Source organism: Mastomys coucha, unplaced genomic scaffold, assembly GCF_008632895.1.
Source record: "Mastomys coucha isolate ucsf_1 unplaced genomic scaffold, UCSF_Mcou_1 pScaffold13, whole genome shotgun sequence".
NCBI classification, from domain to species: Eukaryota; Metazoa; Chordata; class Mammalia; order Rodentia; family Muridae; genus Mastomys; species Mastomys coucha.
The window spans coordinates 18,739,366-18,759,375 of NW_022196895.1; the positions used below are offsets into that span (position 1 = coordinate 18,739,366).

At 39.4% G+C, this 20,010-nt stretch overlaps 1 protein-coding gene and 1 long non-coding RNA gene across 8 annotated transcripts in view; one reads left to right on the forward strand and one right to left on the reverse strand.

Annotated features, from left to right (window-relative positions):
- The window catches only part of Asxl3 (ASXL transcriptional regulator 3), a 173,996-nt gene that overhangs the window by 79,226 nt on the left and 74,760 nt on the right, over nucleotides 1-20,010 (forward strand). For all 7 annotated transcript variants that reach the window (XM_031365075.1, XM_031365076.1, XM_031365080.1 and 4 more), the window contains 3 exons: nucleotides 1,917-2,038; nucleotides 12,832-12,949; nucleotides 14,038-14,157. In XM_031365075.1, coding sequence (XP_031220935.1) covers nucleotides 1,917-2,038; nucleotides 12,832-12,949; nucleotides 14,038-14,157 — 360 coding nt within the window. The remainder of the gene's footprint in view (nucleotides 1-1,916; nucleotides 2,039-12,831; nucleotides 12,950-14,037; nucleotides 14,158-20,010) is intronic.
- Nucleotides 12,159-16,510, reverse strand: LOC116086902. Its single transcript, XR_004117180.1, has 2 exons — nucleotides 16,312-16,510; nucleotides 12,159-12,461 (listed from the first exon to the last, which is right to left on the reverse strand). It is a non-coding gene; the product is annotated as an uncharacterized LOC116086902 (long non-coding RNA).

Genomic DNA, 20,010 nt, shown 5'->3' on the forward strand with positions numbered 1-20,010 from the left:
TCAAGTTAACTGAAAAAAAATAGATGCTTTAAATAAATTTAATGAAAATCCAATTTAAAATCCAGTGTAATGAGCTTGTCTTTCCATGTAAATCTGTCCTGAGTTGCTGACTTCAGGGCTGCTATGGCGAGCATGGGAATACCTCCCATCACTGCAGGGACCGTCAGATCTGTGAACACTGACTTCCAAGGTGGATGGTAGGGAGAAGCAAGGCTGCCTTAGAGGCAGTTAGGGAGTGAGTTCCAGGACAGCCAGAGCTATACAGAGATAACCTGTCTTGAAAAAAAACAAAAAAAAAAAAACAAAAAAAATGTGTTTACTGTATCATTTCCATTACTCTATTACTGAATAACCTAATGCTTTAAGCCCTATTAACTTAGTACATCCAAACTCATGTTGTGTGGAATTTTCTGTATCAGATCTGAAGACAGTCAGTGCCAGGAGTGGGCTAGCTTGGGATTCCAGGCGTGAGTTCATTGTCAGTGTTCAAGTCAAACACTGTTTGACTTAATTAGCCTTTCTGGGCTCTACTCTTCTTTCCTCTTTACACGAAGATGACACTTTTCCCCCTTTACAACAATCAAGCTGTAAGAGCTGAGATCCCATTTGTAAAGTTTCTAGAAAAGTAATTAACAGTAATTAACATTTTTTTTTTTTTTTGCTAAATATGTTCATTTTGGCTTCAGGATTACTTTCTGTATTAAAACAAAACTTAATTAACACTGATTTAAACAAAACTTTCCAATGAATTACGTGTTCATTTGTACATGAAATGTGCTAGAGTCTTTCAAAAGCAAATATTATATAAAGACTCTATCCATTTTGCGGTAACTATTTCTTTCTTTTATTGGGGGATATGTTCTGATTATTGATAACTGAACAGTCTCTATTCTGTAAGGATTCTTTAAAAGTCTGTTCAGAACCTCCTCCCCTAATTTGCCATCACTTGGAAAATAGTCTTGACTTATCTTGTACCCAGTGCCCTTAAAAGGCCTTGTTTTGAGCTTTGACAATATGTTCTTGAGTTATTTTCTTCCATGAAACTTCCTCCTGCCTCCTGCCTTTGACATATGCCTCCATTCTGTGACTTGTCTTGCTACTTTCTCCTCTCTTTGCTTCTGCAAGTCTTACTCCTTCCTCAAGTGTGTGGATAGCTGGGGCTTCTCCTTATCCCTGCCCAGAGCCTCTTAGCTGGAAGAGGGCTGAAGGAGGAAGTCCCAGACAGATGGGTCACAGAGCAGTAGACACCCTGTGCTCCTTGAGCTCTCACTTCAGAAAGACATCAGTTCTCAGCAGCACTGTTTGGAGATCCAACTTCCCATGTACAACAGGCAAAAGGAAGCCCCCCAAAACTGACAAATTGAACAGAACACATTGCTATCTGCAAAGGAGAAATTGTTTGACAAAACAATTGTCTTGTGTTGATAGCAAGAATCATAGATCTTACCCCACAGAAAGAGAAACACAGCCTGGGCCTCCATGAATTCTCTAGAGACCAGCTATTGAATCCAAGAGTCGTTTTTAGTCTGTGGACCTGGATTTGTTTAAGATAATGTCATTCACTAAGATGGTTTCAATGTAGGATCTGCATATGCAGGTAGACATAGTGTCTATTGACCCCCAACTTGTAAGGCACTCACATGGCTGTATGTATGAGGTACACTTGCTCTAGGGCACAGCCTCAGTTGTCAGTGGGAATGGAAGCTGAGGTTCGTATAGCAGTCAAGTGGAATTGCGGCCACAGTTACTAAATGATCCCTTCTCTTTGAATCCAGATATGCCTCCTCGCACTGTGCTATTTTGCTGTATTTTAAGTATCCATTTTCAACTGGAGAAAAGCTCCAAGTGAGTTAATTACAGTGGGTGTAAAAAAAGGAATTCAAATTAGTAATATCATTATCTCTCTCTGCTTCTAGTGTGTACGAAGCAGGTAACGGATGAAGTATCTTCCACTCGAGATTGCAGCCTTACGAACACGGCAGTGCAAAGCAAGCTGGTGTCTTCCTTCCAGCAGCACACCAAAAAGGCCCTGAAGCAGGTAAGAGGCCGCCTTCTGCATTTAACCGCTCAGGTCTGCCTACCGAAGGGGAAGGGTGTGGTGGGGACCAAGTAAGGTAACTAGGAACCTCAAATCAGAAAGTAGTGGGGGGACTGTTTCTGTAGTATTTGATAGAAATAATTTTACTATGTATTGAAAATTAGGCAAGAAATAAACTGATAATTCTGTTGTAAAACAATAAGATATGTGCTTAGAGTCAGGCAAGAATGTGCGGGGGGAGTGGGTGTCTGTGGGTGTCTGTGTGTGTGTGTGTGTGTGTGTGCCTTATAGTAAATCTAGTTGAGGTCATGATTGTGTTATATAATATGAATATTATATCTTGGTTTATGCTGTTTATGTTCATCCTGTGTATCTGGGTCTTACCACGGTATCTATCAGTGGGCATTGTTTGATGCTGAATGGAACCTCCTTTATATATCACACAAGTTACCTGACCTTGGTAGCCTTGACCTATTCGGCCTTCTGTTTTGATGGTAGTGGAGGTAATGATTTTCATATCGGGTTTGGACACTGACACAACCATTAAATCATTGTCCTTCTGACCATCTGGAGAAACCACTTTTGTCTCCGAATCTCTTGAGTCTCATTGAAACTGGGGTTGTGAGAATACTTTTCACATTGGATTGACCCGGGGAATAATAGTCAAGGCAATCTGTAGGAAGCTGTGATGGAGCATGGCTGGCCCACAGTCCTTACTAAGTGAGTGTGAGCTACCTGCCATCACCACACCAGCAAGTGCAGAACTATGCAGAGAAAGAAAGAGGTACCATGGATAGATGGGGCTGTGAGTCACGGTCATACTAAGTGTGTAAGCTGCACCTTGCATGACCATCCATGGTCAATGCATGTAGCAGTTGCATCAAGTCAGGAACAAAGTTCCAGTTCCTGTAATGTGTTTATAGCTAAGAAAAGAGAAACGCTCATTTCCAAAATGATTTTAAAGAAGTCCCCAACAGCCAAGCTCCCCCTGGATACTCTTGTGACTTCTTCCCCCCTTTCATCCTCTTTTCACCATGCTCACTCTGGTTGCTTTGTTTTGTTTTGAGATAGAGTCTCACAATTTACACTAGGCTAGCCTTCAGCTGTCAGCAACCCTCCTACTCCTGCTGGTATTACATATGGGATCATCATATCCACTCAAACTCACATGCACTTGGAGATTTGGGGTGCTTCTACTCACCTTCTCTGCCTCAAACCAGGAAATATAGGAAGGAAGCCAAACATCTTAATACTGAGCTATGTTACTTACCTGTTCTGTATTAATTATTGAAGTTATGGTACTTCCATCCATATTTAAGGCACTGACAGTATTTTTCTGCGTAGGTTCAGCCTCCCTTGGATGACTTACCATTCATATAATTATTTTTTTGTGAAGCATTTCTAGATGCTGTAGAGCAGAGTTGGGAGCAGCATTGGTATCCCTTTTTAATTTGGGAAATAAAAGATGAAGTAGGTAGGTAAGCCCTAGAAATTGCTCATTCAAGCAGCAAATAGGAAATAGGATGTAGGCAATAAAATACTAAACAGCATAGAAGAAAGGGTACAAAATTGGACTGTGGCATTTAAGAAGCATAAATGGGATCATAAATGAAGTGCATGCTTCCAAAGTGTGTGGTCTGGAGGATGTGCAAACTCTAAATCCTGCTGTTCATGAATGGGAAGAGACAGATTCTGATGGATCTGATGCTTGGTGACTTCTTTTTCTTACTTTCTTTAGACCTTTGAACCCTATACAATTATTAATGCTGTACAAGCTTGACTCAACAATGTGTTGCTGGTCATCTAACTTCCTTCCTTCCTTCCTACCTTCCTTCCTTTCTTTCTTTCCTTCTTCCTTCCTTCCTTCCTTTCTTTCCTTCTTCCTTCCTTCCTCCCTTTCTTTCCTTCTTCCTTCCTTCCTTCCTTCCTTCCTTCCTTCCTTCCTTCCTTTCTTTTCTCTCTTTCTTTCTTTTCTCTCTTTCTTTCTTTCTTTCTTTCTTTCTTTCTTTCTTTCTTTCATTTTTCTTTTTCCTTTCATTCCTCCCTCTCTCCCCTTCCCTCCCTTCTCTTCTTTTCTTCTTTCTTTCTCTTTTTTCTTTTCTTTTCTTTCTTTTTTTGTTTTTTGTACTATACCATGCATCCATGAGATACATATCTTCATTGCTTGTAGTGTAAGGCTTGTTTATAGAAGTGTGTCATGTGAACTTCTCAATTATGGGAGAGAGTTGTTTATTCTTTTCTTGTAACTTCTGTCTTGTAACCAAAGAGCAAACTAGTAACAAAGTAAATGCAACTCAATATAGATCAGATATGCTAATGTTCCTTTAATAACTAATGCATATTGTACATAATGTTCAAGAAAAAAGTACCCTCTACAGAATTTTACCTGGATCCCTGGTAATTAATTGCTGGATGCATTAAGATAGCATTTAAAATTTCCCTGAACAAAAGGCATTTATGTTGTAACTCAAACAATATGCACCTTTATTTATTTTGTACAACTGATGATTTTGATTAGATATAACTTTTATCAATGACTGCCAGGTAAACATGTATATATATGCCTATACCTGATTATATGTATGTGAATATATATGTTCCATGTGTTTGTATATACACACGAATCATAATCATAGCACCTAAGTCAGCTAAATCACTTTAATGATGATTGCATAAATGGATGTTTATATTAGGACTTATCCTTTGAACTATGAAAACACTCATGTCCATTTTTGTTTTTCTTTATTGCTGTTGTTTGTGAAAGGGTCTCATAAAGCCCAAGCTGAGTTTGAGCTTAGATTGTAGCTAAGGATAATCTTGAACTCTTCATTCTCTTGCTTCCACATCTTGCATGTATCACCATCCCCAGCTATATGCCTGTTTTTCAAGTAAACCAAGGCATAAAGAATTAGCATAATTTGTATAAGACCATCCAGCCATTGACTCTCAGAGATAACATTTGAATCTAAAATTGCAGTTTTAGATTCTGTCTTTATCATTAATACCTCATTTTAGCACAGAGTATATCATGCTATTTTGAAACTATTCATGAAAATTTTTTTAAAATTTGTATTGGTTACATTATTTATTTATATTTCAAATGTTATTCCCCTTCCTGGTTTCCCCTCTGAAAATACTCTATCCCAGCCCCTCCCCCTGGTTCTATGAGGGTGCTCCCCCACCCACCCACCCACTCCCACCTCACCACCCTAGTATTACTTCGCAGGACCTAGGGCCTCCCCTCCCACTGATGCTAGATAAGGTTATCCTCTGCTGCTTATGCAGCTGGAGCCATGGGTCACTTCGTGTGTACTCTGGTTGATGGGAGCTCTGGGGAAGGGGGTCTAGTTGGTTGATATACCTATGGGGTTACAAACCCCTTCAGCTCTTTCAGTCCTTCCCCTAACTCCTCCATTGGTGTCCTTGTGCTCAGTCTGATGGTTTGCTGCAAGCATCTGCATCTGTATTTATATGGCTCTGGCAGGGCCTCTCAGGAGACAGCTGTATCAGGCTCATGTCAGCAAGAACTTTTTGGCATCACCAATAGTGTCAGGGTTTGGTGCTGCATATGGGATCTATCCCCAGGTAGGGCAGTCTCTGGATGGCCTTTCCATCAGTCTCTGCTCCCCTCTTTGTCTCTGTATTTCCTTTAGACATGAGCAATTCTGGGTTAAAATTTTGAGAAGGGTGGGGGGCCCCATCCCTCAACTGGGGGGCGCGTCTTACCTCTGGATATGGTCTCTACAGGTTCTCTCTCCCCTTTGTTGGGTATTTCAGCTAATGTCATCCCCGTTAGGTCCTGGGAGCCTTTTGCTTTCCTGGTATTGAGGACTTTCTGTTGGCTACTCCCAACATTGCTACACATCTCTGATCAATTTCCTGACCCTTTGTACATCTCCCCTGTCTCCACCCATACCTGATCCTTCCCTCCTTTTATTCCTCTCCTCCTCCTGTTTCTTCCCAAGTTCCTACCACCCTCTACTTCCCTCGATTATTTTGTTGCCTCTTCTAAGTAAGACTGAAGCATCCACACTTTGGTCTTTCTTCTTCTTGAATTTCATATGGCCTGTAAGTTGTATCATGGGTATTCCTAGCTTTTTTCCTAATATCCACTTATCAGTGAGTACATACCATGTGTATTCTTTTGTGCCTGTGTTACCTATCTCAGGATGATATTTTCTAGTTCCATCCATTTGCCTGTGAATTTCATGAAGTCATGGAAATCTACAGACTTGAGTTTTTCTGTTGCATCAGGAAGGCAACAAAGTAGGCTCCCTTGGAATACCATTTCTGAACTAGATTGCTTTTGTTAAAAACATGCCCGTAGTGATGATTCATGCTCAGTTACATTCACCCCTACAAATTTATTAAAACTACATTCTCAGTCTTGCCCCTCTATGGTAAAACATCTCTGAAACTGCAGTTAGTTCTCCCAGCTTTATGAGAAACCCAGGTGCCAAGGGACTTTCTCCATCAACACACATATGCACTAAGAACAGACCAAATCCTCAGAGGGCCCCAGCTTTATTATGTCATTCGCATTATGGTTTAGGTCTTCCTTATAGGCTTTTCAAGAGGATAATGGGATGAAATGCCCTAAAATAAAGTCTGTTGTAGCATGATTTGGGAGAGATGATTACCTTATATCCATGAGTATCTACCCACTTCATAAATATTCATGTGAACTTAAAAACAATCCCATAACACAGCCCAATGTGCTGTTAGTCCTTCTTTTGGCCAGCATGTTCCAGTAGCTCTCCGAGTATATGAATATACTTTTACTTTGCTTTGCTTAATAAACCTCTTCTTAAACTGTGCATGTGTGTGTGTGTGTATGTGTGTGTGTGTGTGTGTGTGTGTGTGTGTGTGTTGTGATTCAGTATAGCTATAATAGAAAGAAACAGATGAAAACAAATTCCTAAGAACCCAGGCACCTTTGCATCATAAATACATAAAAACAGTAACTAATACAAAGCTTTCATAAACAAGGTCAGACTTAACACCCCAGGTCTAAGCTCAGACCCTTTGGTACAGGATGGTCCTTTAGCAAGCACACTTTCTGACCTATAAACTGCAGATCACAACTGTAGGCTGAACTGCAGAGACGCTCTACTGCTGAGAATACTGGGTAGAACCTTTTCATTGTTCCAAAATACTTCAATTCTTTTCACCTCTAAATCATCACAGTATTAGTTAATGTGATGGACATAATTTTATGGGTAGCACTTTATGTCCTTGAAATTTTGTTGTTGTTCTGCATAAGCATTCTCAGAATTGTCTACTGACTATTGCCTTGTGCTCTGCCTCTTTTCTACTATGGTATTTAGTTGTTAAGATCCTAAGACCATATGGAATAATTATATTTTTGAACTTTCGAAGAAGCTAAGCATGGCTACATTTTGGAATCTTTTTTTTTTATTATTATTTATTTATTATAAGTAAGTACACTGTTGCTGTTTCAGACAAACCAGAAGAGGGCCCTCATTATGGATGGTTGTGAGCCACCATGTGGTTGCTGGGAGTTGAACTCAGCACCTTTGGAAGAGCAGTCAGTGCTCTTAACCACTTGAGCCATCTCTCCAGCCCCTACATTTTGGAATCTTAACCTGCAAAAGAAAGTGATAGATTTAAAAAAAAGGGCACACTGTGTTCTGGCGGCAGTGTGGTACTGAGTGTAGCTGCATGATGCTTCTCTTGATTTGACATCTCTCAGTCTCCTTAGGATGGTTGCAGATCCTTACCCTTGCACCATGGCAGAGCAGTTAGTCTTGATACTGTGTTGTAGTGGTGGTAGTAGTTTCCTGTTGCTGACTTTGATATTTAGTGTACCAGTCGCAGTGCCTGAGGTTGGTCCCTGATGCAGACAGCTGTCCCCCATGTGTGCTTCCATTTCTAGTTATTTTAGTGTTAGCCTTCATTGCCTGTGATATTTTCAGATTTTCAATAAAGGGCTTGCTGTGTTCTGCACATTCTTAAGTTACATTGTTGCTGTTGTTCATCAATTAAAATACAGTGAACATTTATTGTTTAATGTGCCAAGTCAACACAAAAACTCCTGGTTTTCAGCTTTATTTCATTTACTCCCATTAGAGTAGCAAGGAGGAGGATCCACCCCACTCCTTTTAGAGAGAGAATTGTCTTGAAAGCTTTCTATCTAAAATGAAATATTTATACATAAGTTTCTTCCTTTCTTTTTTAATGAGAAAACATCACAGTATTTTTATGTAGAGAAAGCATGTTCAGTCAGCAATTTCTCTCCCCTTTCATGGAAAGACACAGTTATCTTGAAGCTAGTTTGGTATTATTTTGACTTTGTACAGAGACATTTTCATTTAATTTTTTATTTCTGTGTATTAATATTTTGCCTACATGTATGTATTGCACCAGTTGTATGTCTTGTGCCCCTGGAGTTGTTATTGGAGTTACAAATGAGTATGTGCCACCATGTAGATCCTGGGAATTGAACCAGAGTCTCTGGAAAACATAGCAAATGGTCTTCACCATTGCTGGATCTCTCCAGCCTGGGATGTCACATCTTGATCCAAAAACATGAAGCAAAGAGAGTAACTAGACACATTACAAGGCATCTAGTCATACGCTTCATCCAGTCGGCTGCAGCACCTAAGGCTCCCCAAACAGTGCCACCAGATATTGACCAACTGTTCAAATGCTTAAGAATAGAATCAGTTCCCATTCAAACCCTTGCTCCTCCTGTCGTTGACATTGTTAACCAGATGTAGAACTGTGTAGGACCAGCTAGAAGGTACATTGAGTGTTATGCTCTTCTAGACTTGACATCTCTTTATTTATTGAGATTCTAGCTTTGATTCCTTCTAGATTTAAATTTAGAGGATGTAGAGTTGTTCAATAAAGTAATCTGTTTGCATTTCAAAGTAGCATCTAGGCTGACAATTACAAGTACATCATTGGTATTGTACTTCTGAAATGAATGTAGACTAAAGATGTAAGACCAAGCAGCAAACACTGAGGTCTGGACCTTGGTATAGATGAATAACTAGGGCCACTCCTGGGCTAATTGAGAACAAAACAATGTCCCCAAGATGTCACAATGGAAAAGCATTTTCCATCATTTAGGAAACCTATATATATGAGCACCCTACACACACACACACTCACTCATAGGCACCAAAACCAGTTTCCTGATTCCTTTCCCATCATCAATCACATAGATATATTTTTCAAGTTAAGGGAGATTCATATTTTGATATGAATAAATTTCAATAAATTAAATGAAAAATAAATTCTACTATATCTTTATGCTACATCTCCTTTTCTTTTTCCGTTTTTTCTTCAAAAACTTCAAGAAGCTTGCTGTCTGAGCCAAGCACTCCTAATTCTAATGAGAACCACTAAGAACTCAGAGTACTAAGGGAGAGGAGCCTCGGTGTACTGATTGTACCCTGGAATACAGATGAGTTCATGGAGGTGCTTAGTGCATATCACATGCTGCTGACCTCCTGACCTCAGCTTGTATGTAGCCTGTTCCTTTTTTAACACATTATTTGAAAACCCAAAAGCAAGACCTAAAAATTAATTTGAGTCAGACATTATTAACAGGAGAATTGCAGGTCTGAGGATATCCTGGGAAGTGTAGTCACACCTTGGATCAAAATATAATCGACACAAGGCTGAAATGTGGCCCAGTATTAATTTGTATAGACTGTGTAGGGCCCTGGGTTTGATCCCAGCACTTACAGAGATAAGCAAACAAGAATTAGATTTGCTGAGGCAGCTTCAGGCCCTTGAATGGAATATGTTGGTACTTGCTCACCTCAGTCTCTTCCTCTTTTTTTTTTTTTTTTTTTTTTTTTTGTCTTACATTTCTATACCACCAATGCTCTTCAGAGAACTGGGATGAGTTGACACATAACCAGTTTGAGTTTCTGGTGCTAACATAACTGCGAATATTTACATACTGCCCCTTTACCAAAAATCAATATGTGTCCCCACCAAAGCCCCAAGTGCCTAGCAGGCATGAGGCATGTCTAAGTACCATTACTTACAGGCATCTGAGATATCTGATGGTACTCAATGGAAACAAATTGTTTTATCTTCTTCTGTTAATGCTGTGTTCTGAGTCCACCCCCCAAATGAACTCTTCTTCCTCGAAAGTAAGTTGGACTCTTCAGGAGAGCCAGTGATGGCCTCTAAAGAGTGTGTTGTAGTTTGTGACATCAGGACTCCAGTTTATAATCTGATACCAAAGGAAACAGATGTGACCTCCTCTTTGTTGTCTGCCTCCCCAAGTGTTTCTTGGAAGAAAATGTAATTGTGTGTGTGTGTGTGTGTGTGTGTGTGTGTGTGTGTGTGTGTGTGTATGTGTGTGTGTGTATTATACTTATATATGTGTTCAGGGCATGTGCCTGTGTGCATGCATATGAAAGGCCAAGGGGAAATAGTTCCCCTGTTGTTCTCTGCTTTCATCCTTTACAATAAGTCTCTACCACACAACACTGGGTTATTGGCAGGTATTCGGCCTTGTCTGGCTTTTCACCAGCATTAAGGACTCAAACTCAGGTCTTTACACTTGTATAGCAAGTGCCCGTACTCAATGAGTCATGTCTCAAGCCCAATAGTTGTTTTGCAAGGGCAGAGCAAAGGACCACTTATCCTTATTGTTTCAAGTCTACTTAAAATAATTTTGTTTCTTATGTGGTGGGTATGTAGTTTGTGTTGCCTGTAGTATATAGTAGTACATTTCCTTGTTTTTTTTAAGTGTTGTGTTGAGAGGTATTGCTCAAACATATATATTTTTGAAATATCATTTGAATAGACTCCATGTTAGTATTTTCTTTATTCTTACCTGACAATAATTCACAGTAGCTAATGTTTTTATTCTTGTAATTTGTGATTTCTATCCAGTTGTTAAATCTTTAGTTATAGCATCCTTTCTGCTCTAGAAACTGGGGGTAAAAGTTTATCATCATCATCATCACCATTGACCACAGATATTAAAAAGAAGCAGGACATCATGGGTTTCTGATTGCAGGTCTAGTCCATTAGTTAGTTGTTTCTTTTGCAGTTAATAACACTTTCCATAAGCAACTAATTTCACATACACATATGTGTATGTGTGCACACATAGAGGATATTTTAAAAGGTTAATATTTTGCCAGAGGGAATTGGAATTGGTGATACATGGATTGGTAGTGATTCATTGCTGTATTTACTGGCTGCCTCTATTCTTTTATGAAGATTTATACAGTGGGTGAAGAAGGCTTTAGTTATAATTGGAAGAGCTGCTTTGCCTGATTCACTTGTATTGTTAACTTAATGTCTATAGAGTACTTTGAGTTCTTATATAAAAGATGAGAAAGATTTATGCAAGTATGTTAGACAATTTGTGTCTAATTATATATACACGGCTTGAAGAAAGAGAAAATTCTTAAATACTTTATAGCACATGTGGCCTCATTAAATACAATATTGACAGCAGGCTAACAGTGAGAAGCATGGAATCCTATTAATCTTTCTACCTCAGGTTCCTCAGCAGTGCTGGGGACTTCACAAAAACTCTATAAATATGAGAATCCTAGCATGTCATCTGTAGTAAATGTATCACTTATAATAAATCCCCCAACTATTCCTTCTGTCATGTAGCTTTAAATCCCATCTGAATTTGCCATCTCTCCTTTAAGTGAGGGTTAGTTTTTCATTCCTATAATTAGATGACTTCTAAATCTTGTGGTCAACAAGCCAAACATACGGCTCTTAGCCTGTGTAAATAGAATCACATCGTTTCTGACAGCCAAGGAATATACAGTGAAGGCATTATTTCTGGAGATTGTGACAACTGTTGCTCAAAGCACATTAATCATATGACTGAGACATTGTGAAATTAGTATAAAATGCACAGAATCCAGGAATAAAAAGGTTTGAGACCGTCCATGGCCAGCCTTTTAACCTTTTGAGGAATTTCAGCATTCTTGCGGCTTCAGGTTTTAATGGCTTTTCCTGTTTCGTGTGCTTAAAACCCTTTTTATTACGGGTAATTTTCTGCATAAAGTGATCCGCTAGATAAAACTGTATTTCAAAACTTTTAAATACCTTTTATTATATCATCATCACCATGGCAGATTCATTTATGAAACACAAAGCATTCCCATTTGAAGAGATTTATTCTTCTATCTATTTTTTTCTTGGATTTGCCCAAACCCCGTCATGTTCGTGTTCTGAAGGTTAATGCCAAAGTCAAGCAGACAGAAGCCAAGGGCTGCAAGCTTTCCAAGATTAGGACTGATTCCCTTCACAGAAATAAATGATTCCTGCCATGTTCGGTGATTTTGTGCAGCGCTCCCCACGGCTGAGTGAATGCATCAATACAGTAGTTCTTACATGCCTTACATACTGATGACACCCGGTGTTAACTGATTGACTGAGCAGCGCACTGGAGACGAAGCACCTGCGAAAGAATTGCAGACATATATATTTTTATCCTGGTTTCGAAACATTTATTTTACATTTATTTTACTTGGGAGCCCTAGTATCAAGTTCCACCGGCTTTCAAGCCACTCTGCTAAGGTAGAATAAACCATTCTGTGGTGTTTTGTTAATAGAATTAGACTGAAAATAGACTCAGGCGTAAACCCCTTTGCCAAAGCTCAATTTTATGCTTTTGGGGGAAAATGTACAAAGGTGATTACCAAGAATTCTGACAGATCAGGGGCTCTGTGGAATTGAAGATAGTCATGAGCAAGTGGATCATGTAATTCAATCACCAGAAATCATTGTGGATACATTTTTATGTTATATTTTATTATCCTATTTTATAGGCTTTGAGGCAGCAGCAGAAAAGAAGAAATGGAGTCTCAATGATGGTGAACAAGACTGTCCCTCGTGTTGTTTTGACACCATTAAAGGTGTCTGATGAGCAGTCGGATTCGCCTTCAGGTAAAGAGCTAAAATATCGTGTGCTTGGCCAGTTTCTCCCCGGAGAAGACTTCCTCATGGACTGAGATGGCTTGATGGTTTGCTTTTTTTTTTTTTTAAATATCTTTTGAAATTGAAAAGATACTCATGTGAGGTTCAGTTTTATACATATGTACATATATTTATAATGTATATATGTATTCTACATGTGTACCTGTCTTTGCTTCTTTCATTGATTTAAAAACAGAGTATTTCCCAGTTGCTGTGTTTAAGGCACCAGCCCATTCATCATGAAATGACTTAATTTGCTAGTGTCAGGACGTGTGAGGAAGTGGATACTGATGCTGATGCTGATGCTGATGCTGATTCTGGTGGGTTTGTTGTCCTTGCTTTAGCTTTCCCTTGAATGTTGAATTTGAGTTCTGGACCACATGCTGGTGCTTAACACCATCGAAAGCAGTTTTTCTCTGCATGTGAGTTTGCTTTTCAGCACTTGCTGCAAAGCCCAGAATCCTTTATGAGTTTTTGTGTTCTTGCGATATTCCTCTCACCTCCATGCAGCACTGGCCTGCTCCTCTAAATTACCTGTCACTGTGTCAGCTGTGAACTGTTGAATTCATTGTGGATTAGTGTTTGCATTTTCTGTTCCTGCTTCAGCATAAAGCTATTGATTAAGATCTAGCCCTTCCCTTTCTCCTCTCTCTCTCTCTCTCTCTCTCTCTCTCTCTCTCTCTCTCTCTCTCTCTCTTTCTCTCTCTCTCTCTCTCTGACCTCTGATATCATCTCTAAATGGCATTGTAGTATTGAAGCTTATTCATGTATTTTTACAATAGATCTAATTCTTTTATTTAAAAGCTATTTGACCAGTGACTTCATGTCAAACTCTGCTATTAGGCCATCTGTTCTTGCTTTCTCTCCAAGCTGATTGATTGATTGATTGGCCTTTCCTCCTTATATACAATAAGGGAATCAGATTGTGTGTATGGTAGCATATCAACCCGGGAAAAGAAAAAGCAGATTATATCTGTGGTTCTTAAAACAATTTTAGATGTTTCTTGTCAAGGACAAGGAGAGAAAGATAATGGCATAATAACTATTTCCTTTTTTAGGATCTGAGTCTAAAAATGGGGAAGCAGACAGTTCAGATAAAGAAATGAAACACGGGCAAAAATCTCCCACTGGAAAACAAACAAGTCAGCACTTAAAACGCCTAAAAAAGTCTGGTTTAGGTGAGTACCAGTTCACATTTTAGAGATGCGTGTCTTTTAAAAAACATAACTTTTTCTTTTTAGCATTTAAACAAGGAAACTGAAAATATCCTTCATTTATCTATGCAAAAAAAATTGCTGAATTGGGAACCCTTGTTGTAGTTGAGTGTCAAGCTTATGATAGAATGTGATAATATTGGATAAAGCAGAGATAACGAGCAAAACTAACATGAACTATCTACTCCAGTAATTACCTGTCTAGTTAGTGTGCTGTTTGGTGTGCAGTATTGTCTTGTGGCCTCCTTTTACTGGAATATTCTAGACAAGGTTTGGTGGGAATGAGGCTCTTAGGAAGGATGCGCTGAATTGGAGAATGCATTGCCACGGGGTCTGCTGCATTGGGGTTGCCCTGCCTTGATTTTTTGTTTGAGATGCTTGAAATATTCAGTAGTACCTGTCTATAAAACAGAAAGAGTATACAGTCTCTGAAAGGTTTGGGGGACACTGTCCAAAGGTCTTGCTATTAACAATGATTTTATTCTGAATACTTGTGTTTGCCTTAGTAAGGACCTGCAAGTAGGGTACTGAAGTCTGAGAATTAAGACAAGCAGGAGTATTTCCTGGGCTGACTACTATAGCTCACTCGCCCATGCACAGCTTGTTTAGAGACATGGTCCCACCGAGTTCACCTATGAATAGAGATAAGGATGATGTAACCTAGAGCACAGGAATATATGAGAGATGGACGGAGTGCACGAGTCTCTTGGTAGCTAAAGTGACCACCACAAAAGGGTAAGTATCGGCGTTTAGATCTCCAGTGGCTTCACAAGGGCTGGCCATGCATGTCTGTAACCATAGCCCTAAAGGTTGGGGGGTGGCGAGGATAGAGACAGGTACATCAGAAACCTGCTGGTCACTCAATCTAGCCAGTTAATGAGCAGTATGTTTGGTGAGATGCCTTATTCCCAAAGGATAGAGTGAGGAAGAATCAAAGAAGATATTGTATGCTTGCCCTCGGCCTCCACATGCACACATGGGTATACATAGTCACATAATGTGTGTGTGCATGCGTGAGTGGTGTGCATGTGTTTGTGCATGTGTGTGTGCATGCATGGGTGTGTGTGTACATGTGTGAGTGTGAGAGTGTGTGTGTGTGTGTGTGTATATGAGTGAATGAGAGAGAGAGAGAGAGAGAGAGAGAGAGAGAGAGAGAGAGAGAGAGAGAGAAGTACCTATCACCCGTGTTTGATGCAGTGGTCAGTAGAAACTATAAAGTTGGTGACCTGAACTTTTACTGTCTTTGGCAATGTAGGACTCTTTATTTGCAGATTTTTTTCTTTTTTGTTAAAACAGCCAAGTTCATCTGGTCGATTGGTTGGTTTTGGTACTTTTATTTATTGCCTACTGTATGCTAGGAATTTTGCTAAACCCTAGGACATGCTTTCACTAAAGAGCATTGGAATGGGACTGGTGGATTCTTAGATAAAATATGTATGGGAAAGGAGTAGCAAATTTTAATTTAACTCTTTAATATTGCATGGTTATCTATTTTTCCATCATTTCTAAGGCTTTTATAGTTATTTTCTTTAACCACAAATACATCTCTGTATGTTGGGTAATAACCATGCATGCATACACACTGATAGTTTTTTCCTGTCTGAGTGCTTTAAGTAACTCCTAAAATGAGATGATGACTTGTACAGAGTGGCATCTGTGCTATATCTTCACACACGTTATTCATTCATTCTCATGACCAACCCAGGTTGATCTCATGATCAACCCAGTATGATTTAAAGATAAGTGACATTTCATTAAAAAAGAGTGTGCTAGCCAGGAAGGGTGACACACCTCTGTAATCCCTGCACTCTTGGATTCCAAGTCTGGAGCTTTGCCAGGAATTCAACTCTAAGTGAAAACCTAGCCATCCATGACTTCATGGCAAGACCATCTCCCAAAACAAAGCAAAGCTGGGTGGGAAAGGTGAAGGACTTTGATGCCAGTACTACTGAAGCAGAGGCAGACAGATCTTTGTGAGTTTGAGGTCAGCCCAAGCTACATAGTTCATAGTAAGATATTGTCTCAAAATTAATTAATTGATTAGCTAATAATCCACTACAACTTCAGTAACTAAATGACATACAAGAACAGTGGGTAGGCTCAAGTCCCAGAACGTACTTTCTTGGCATGCTCGGCTTTGGTCATGCTGTGGCATCAGAAGCTCCAGGTCTGGATCTTTTTTATCTGGATCTTATGTGTTATATTCATCACCTTGAAGTCCACACTGAAGTAGAGAGAATCAGAATTGCTTTGATGTTTATTGTTTTATTCTGAGGGTCAACTGAAAGATAAGCTAACAGGAGGTTTCTCTAGGCAATCCTGCATACCACCGGCCAGCTCACATGTTCAAAGTTAGGCTGGAGTGGTGTCATAGATGGCTTTCTGGCACGTAATGACAAAATAGTAGAAATAATGATGCTGGATTTTAGGAGGAATGCAGAGAGTCAAAGTTCATGGTTAATGGGCTGGATAGTCAGGTGTGTCAACCTTCAAACGCTTAGACAGGGCATTGTCCTCTACGGAGTTTAAACTTGACAATTTCATATTCAAGGAACAGAAAATATTCACAATATTTTAACTGACCTTATGATTTCATGTTGGGATGCACTGAAAGCTATCCTGGAGATCAGTTATCCTCACATAACCTTTTACTTGAAAACATGTAGCTAAATTTTGATATAATTTGTGTCACTTAACTATTTAATTTTATAGAATATAATGATTTCCATTTTACAGTTTAAAAATCAATGTGAAGCCCAGAAGGTTAAGAAGGCCCCTCATAAATATCACAACTAAGATACAGGCAAAGGCATGTACATGTCTCATTTGAACCATTTGTCTTAGACAGAAAGTGAGAGGCAGATTGTCTACTCTGCATCCAATGAATGTCATTGTCACTGGGGAACAAGCTTATTGTATCTAATACTCAGAGTCTGCCTAAGTGTTAAAGTGCAGGTACTCTGCTTGCATGCGGTAGGACAGCTAGCAGTTCTAAGGACTCTTGGCCAGCCCTCTATCCAACAAAAGAAAAAAGTAGTGGGATTTAAAATAAGTCTGCTAAAGTAAAAACCTATAAAATGCCAACAGTCTGTGGTGACTGGGAAGGAACTGTGGCTGACTAAGGTAGCAAGCAGCTAAACGTGGCTTATTCTGTGCAAATGAAGTTGGCAGTGCTCACCAACCTTTTGATATATGCCAATGATATAAATGAAAAATGTGGGGAGGGGTCATGGGGGAGAAACCTTCCAGCCTTACCATCTGCAGACAAACCCTCTCATTCAGTTTCTAATTTTTTTTTTTAAATTTTTTCTCTTTTATTTATTTATTTGTTGGGTGGTGGTGGGTAAATGCACACAAGCTGTTGATGTGCTTGTGCAGGTCAGGAGGCAACTTCTGGTAGTTGGTTCTCTTCCAGTTTGTGGTTCCTGGAGCTTGAACCTAGGCCTTTAGGAATGTTGGCAAACATCCTGACCTGCGGAGTCATTTTCCCAGTTCAGATACTCGTATTTGGTGCTCTCCTTGTCATGGTGCTCTTGGGTAACTGAGGATAGAGATGGTCCTACCCATCCGTGTCATCACCCTGCACCTTTTGTATAACTTCTGCTTGTCAGCTGCTGAGAGAATGTTGGGTAAAGAAATGAGTGAATATGTCAAGTGAATGTGCTAAATCAGTCAGTTGAGATAAAGAAGAATCTCTCTATGACTTGTGTCTCCCTGGATGAATATGTGTCTTTAGAGAAGAGCATTCTTTATGCACCCAAACATAAGTGTATACAGTAATGAGATGACAATATCCACTAGCCTTCTAATAGACGCCAATAGTATAAATGAAAAAATGGGAAGATGTGAAAGAGAGAAGCTCAGGGCTAATCCTCTTCAGGTAAACCGCCGTCATTCAGAGTTTAAGAAGACATTGCTAAATTATTTATTATGTTTATTTATTTGTTGTGTGGTGGTGAGTGGGTGCACACAAGCTGTGGCATGCACATGGAGGTCAGAGGGTAGGAATGGTTCTCCCCGCTTCCTGAAAGCCCTAGGCCGGCCAATTGGGAGCATGGCTCTTAATCATTTCTCTCACCTGACTCAGATGCACTTTAGTCTCAGAACCGGTTTGACCTTAGTTCACCTTCTCTCAGTAGGGGTGGCATTATACAAGTCCTTATGTGCTGAAACCATTCTAAATTAGAACATATACCATACGTTTCTTCTAATTTAAATTAGTAATGCTGAAACAAAATGCAGTCAAAATTAGACTTCATAGCATAAGCCTAAATTTCCATTCTCATGAAGAGATTTCCCTGGTGAGATAAAGAGTCACTTCTAATTATCCCCCATGTGCTTTCTCTGATTCTATTGCAATTACTTTTTTTTTTAAGAGTTAAATGATAGCCACCCTGTTCAAGGTATGGGTATACATTTTTCTTGGAATCTAATGAGTTAGCCAAATGCATACTGAACCCATGTACCTTTTTCTAAGAACTATGTAGTAAAGGACCTATTACAGGTCTGGGCATCACATCGTATTCCCACCTACCCTAGGAGAGGGTTTGGAGTACACAGTTAGATCATGGTGTCAGCAATAAACAATAGTTATGGGCTTTGACAGTCCTCCATAGTCTTAGCACTTGAGAGAGTTGTAGCCTCATTACGGATACCCACTACTGTTGATGCAGCTTTCTTGTTGCATGATTTTGCTCTTGGTGTGGGTTATACATGGAGACTGTGAGTATTTATCTGTGAAGTCTCTGACTAAATCTGTCTGAGAAGATAATGTAAGTCAGTGCAGCTGGAAACATGATGGTCAAACTCCTGTTTTCCTGATGATGTTTTATAGTCAAGACAAAGCAAAGCTGCATTGATTCCTCTTCTATTTCTGAACCAAGCATGGTAGAGAACAGGCATCTGATCCACTTTGAGCTAAGTGTTATCAGTATCTGCAAGAGCTATTTCAGGGCCGTGGGCCTTAATGCTGATTGGGACAGTCCATGGTAGGATAACAAATGTCCTTTCTCTGTTCCAGCAAAGGATCAACTCAGTTCTAGCCTCTCCTTGGGAGACTACTGGAACATGTCCGCTTACTGCCTTGGTAGCCATTAAATCAAGTCACTGCACAGTACACTCTCTGGCTGCTTCTTTTGTGTTTCTTTTAATTAGTACACAATTTCAGAGGAGTTTTGAGTTCACAGATGAACCTGCAGAAACAGTCACCCCCTTTCATGTACGTACAACTCTCTCCAGCATGTATCATAGTAGTCCATCAAAGTTGGAGTCAGTGAACCTGGATCCATGGTTGCTGTCACCCAATTCTCTCATATTCATCTACCAATATCATCCTTTGTGGAATATGCTTCAGCTGGCCTATCTTCTGCATTGGAATTTTAACCTTTCTCTCCTTTGTATTTCTTAATTTCTGACATCTTCCCACAGCTAAAACATTAGTTACTTAAATTCAGGGTCACTGACCTAGGCCAGTTTTTAATTGTTCCTTCCTACCCAGTCACACAGTAGGAGTTTAAAACTGTTGCTAAACAAGCCCAAGCTTTGAATGGATGTCTCTGAGGGAATTTTAATAATGTCCTCATTGAACCCAAAGTCTGGGATTCATTCCAACATTATGTTTTTTGTTTAATCTTTTTGTAATAAAGAATTAAAACTCCGCTGGTTTTAGAAAATGTTCCATATTTTAAAAAATAAATTCATACAGAAAATAATAGCAGAAATTGGGCAATAATTCTATTTCTCATTCAAAATATTATCAGTGTTTCCTGAAGATTATTAGGAGTTGCTTAATACTACCTATTTTTCCAGAGACTATAT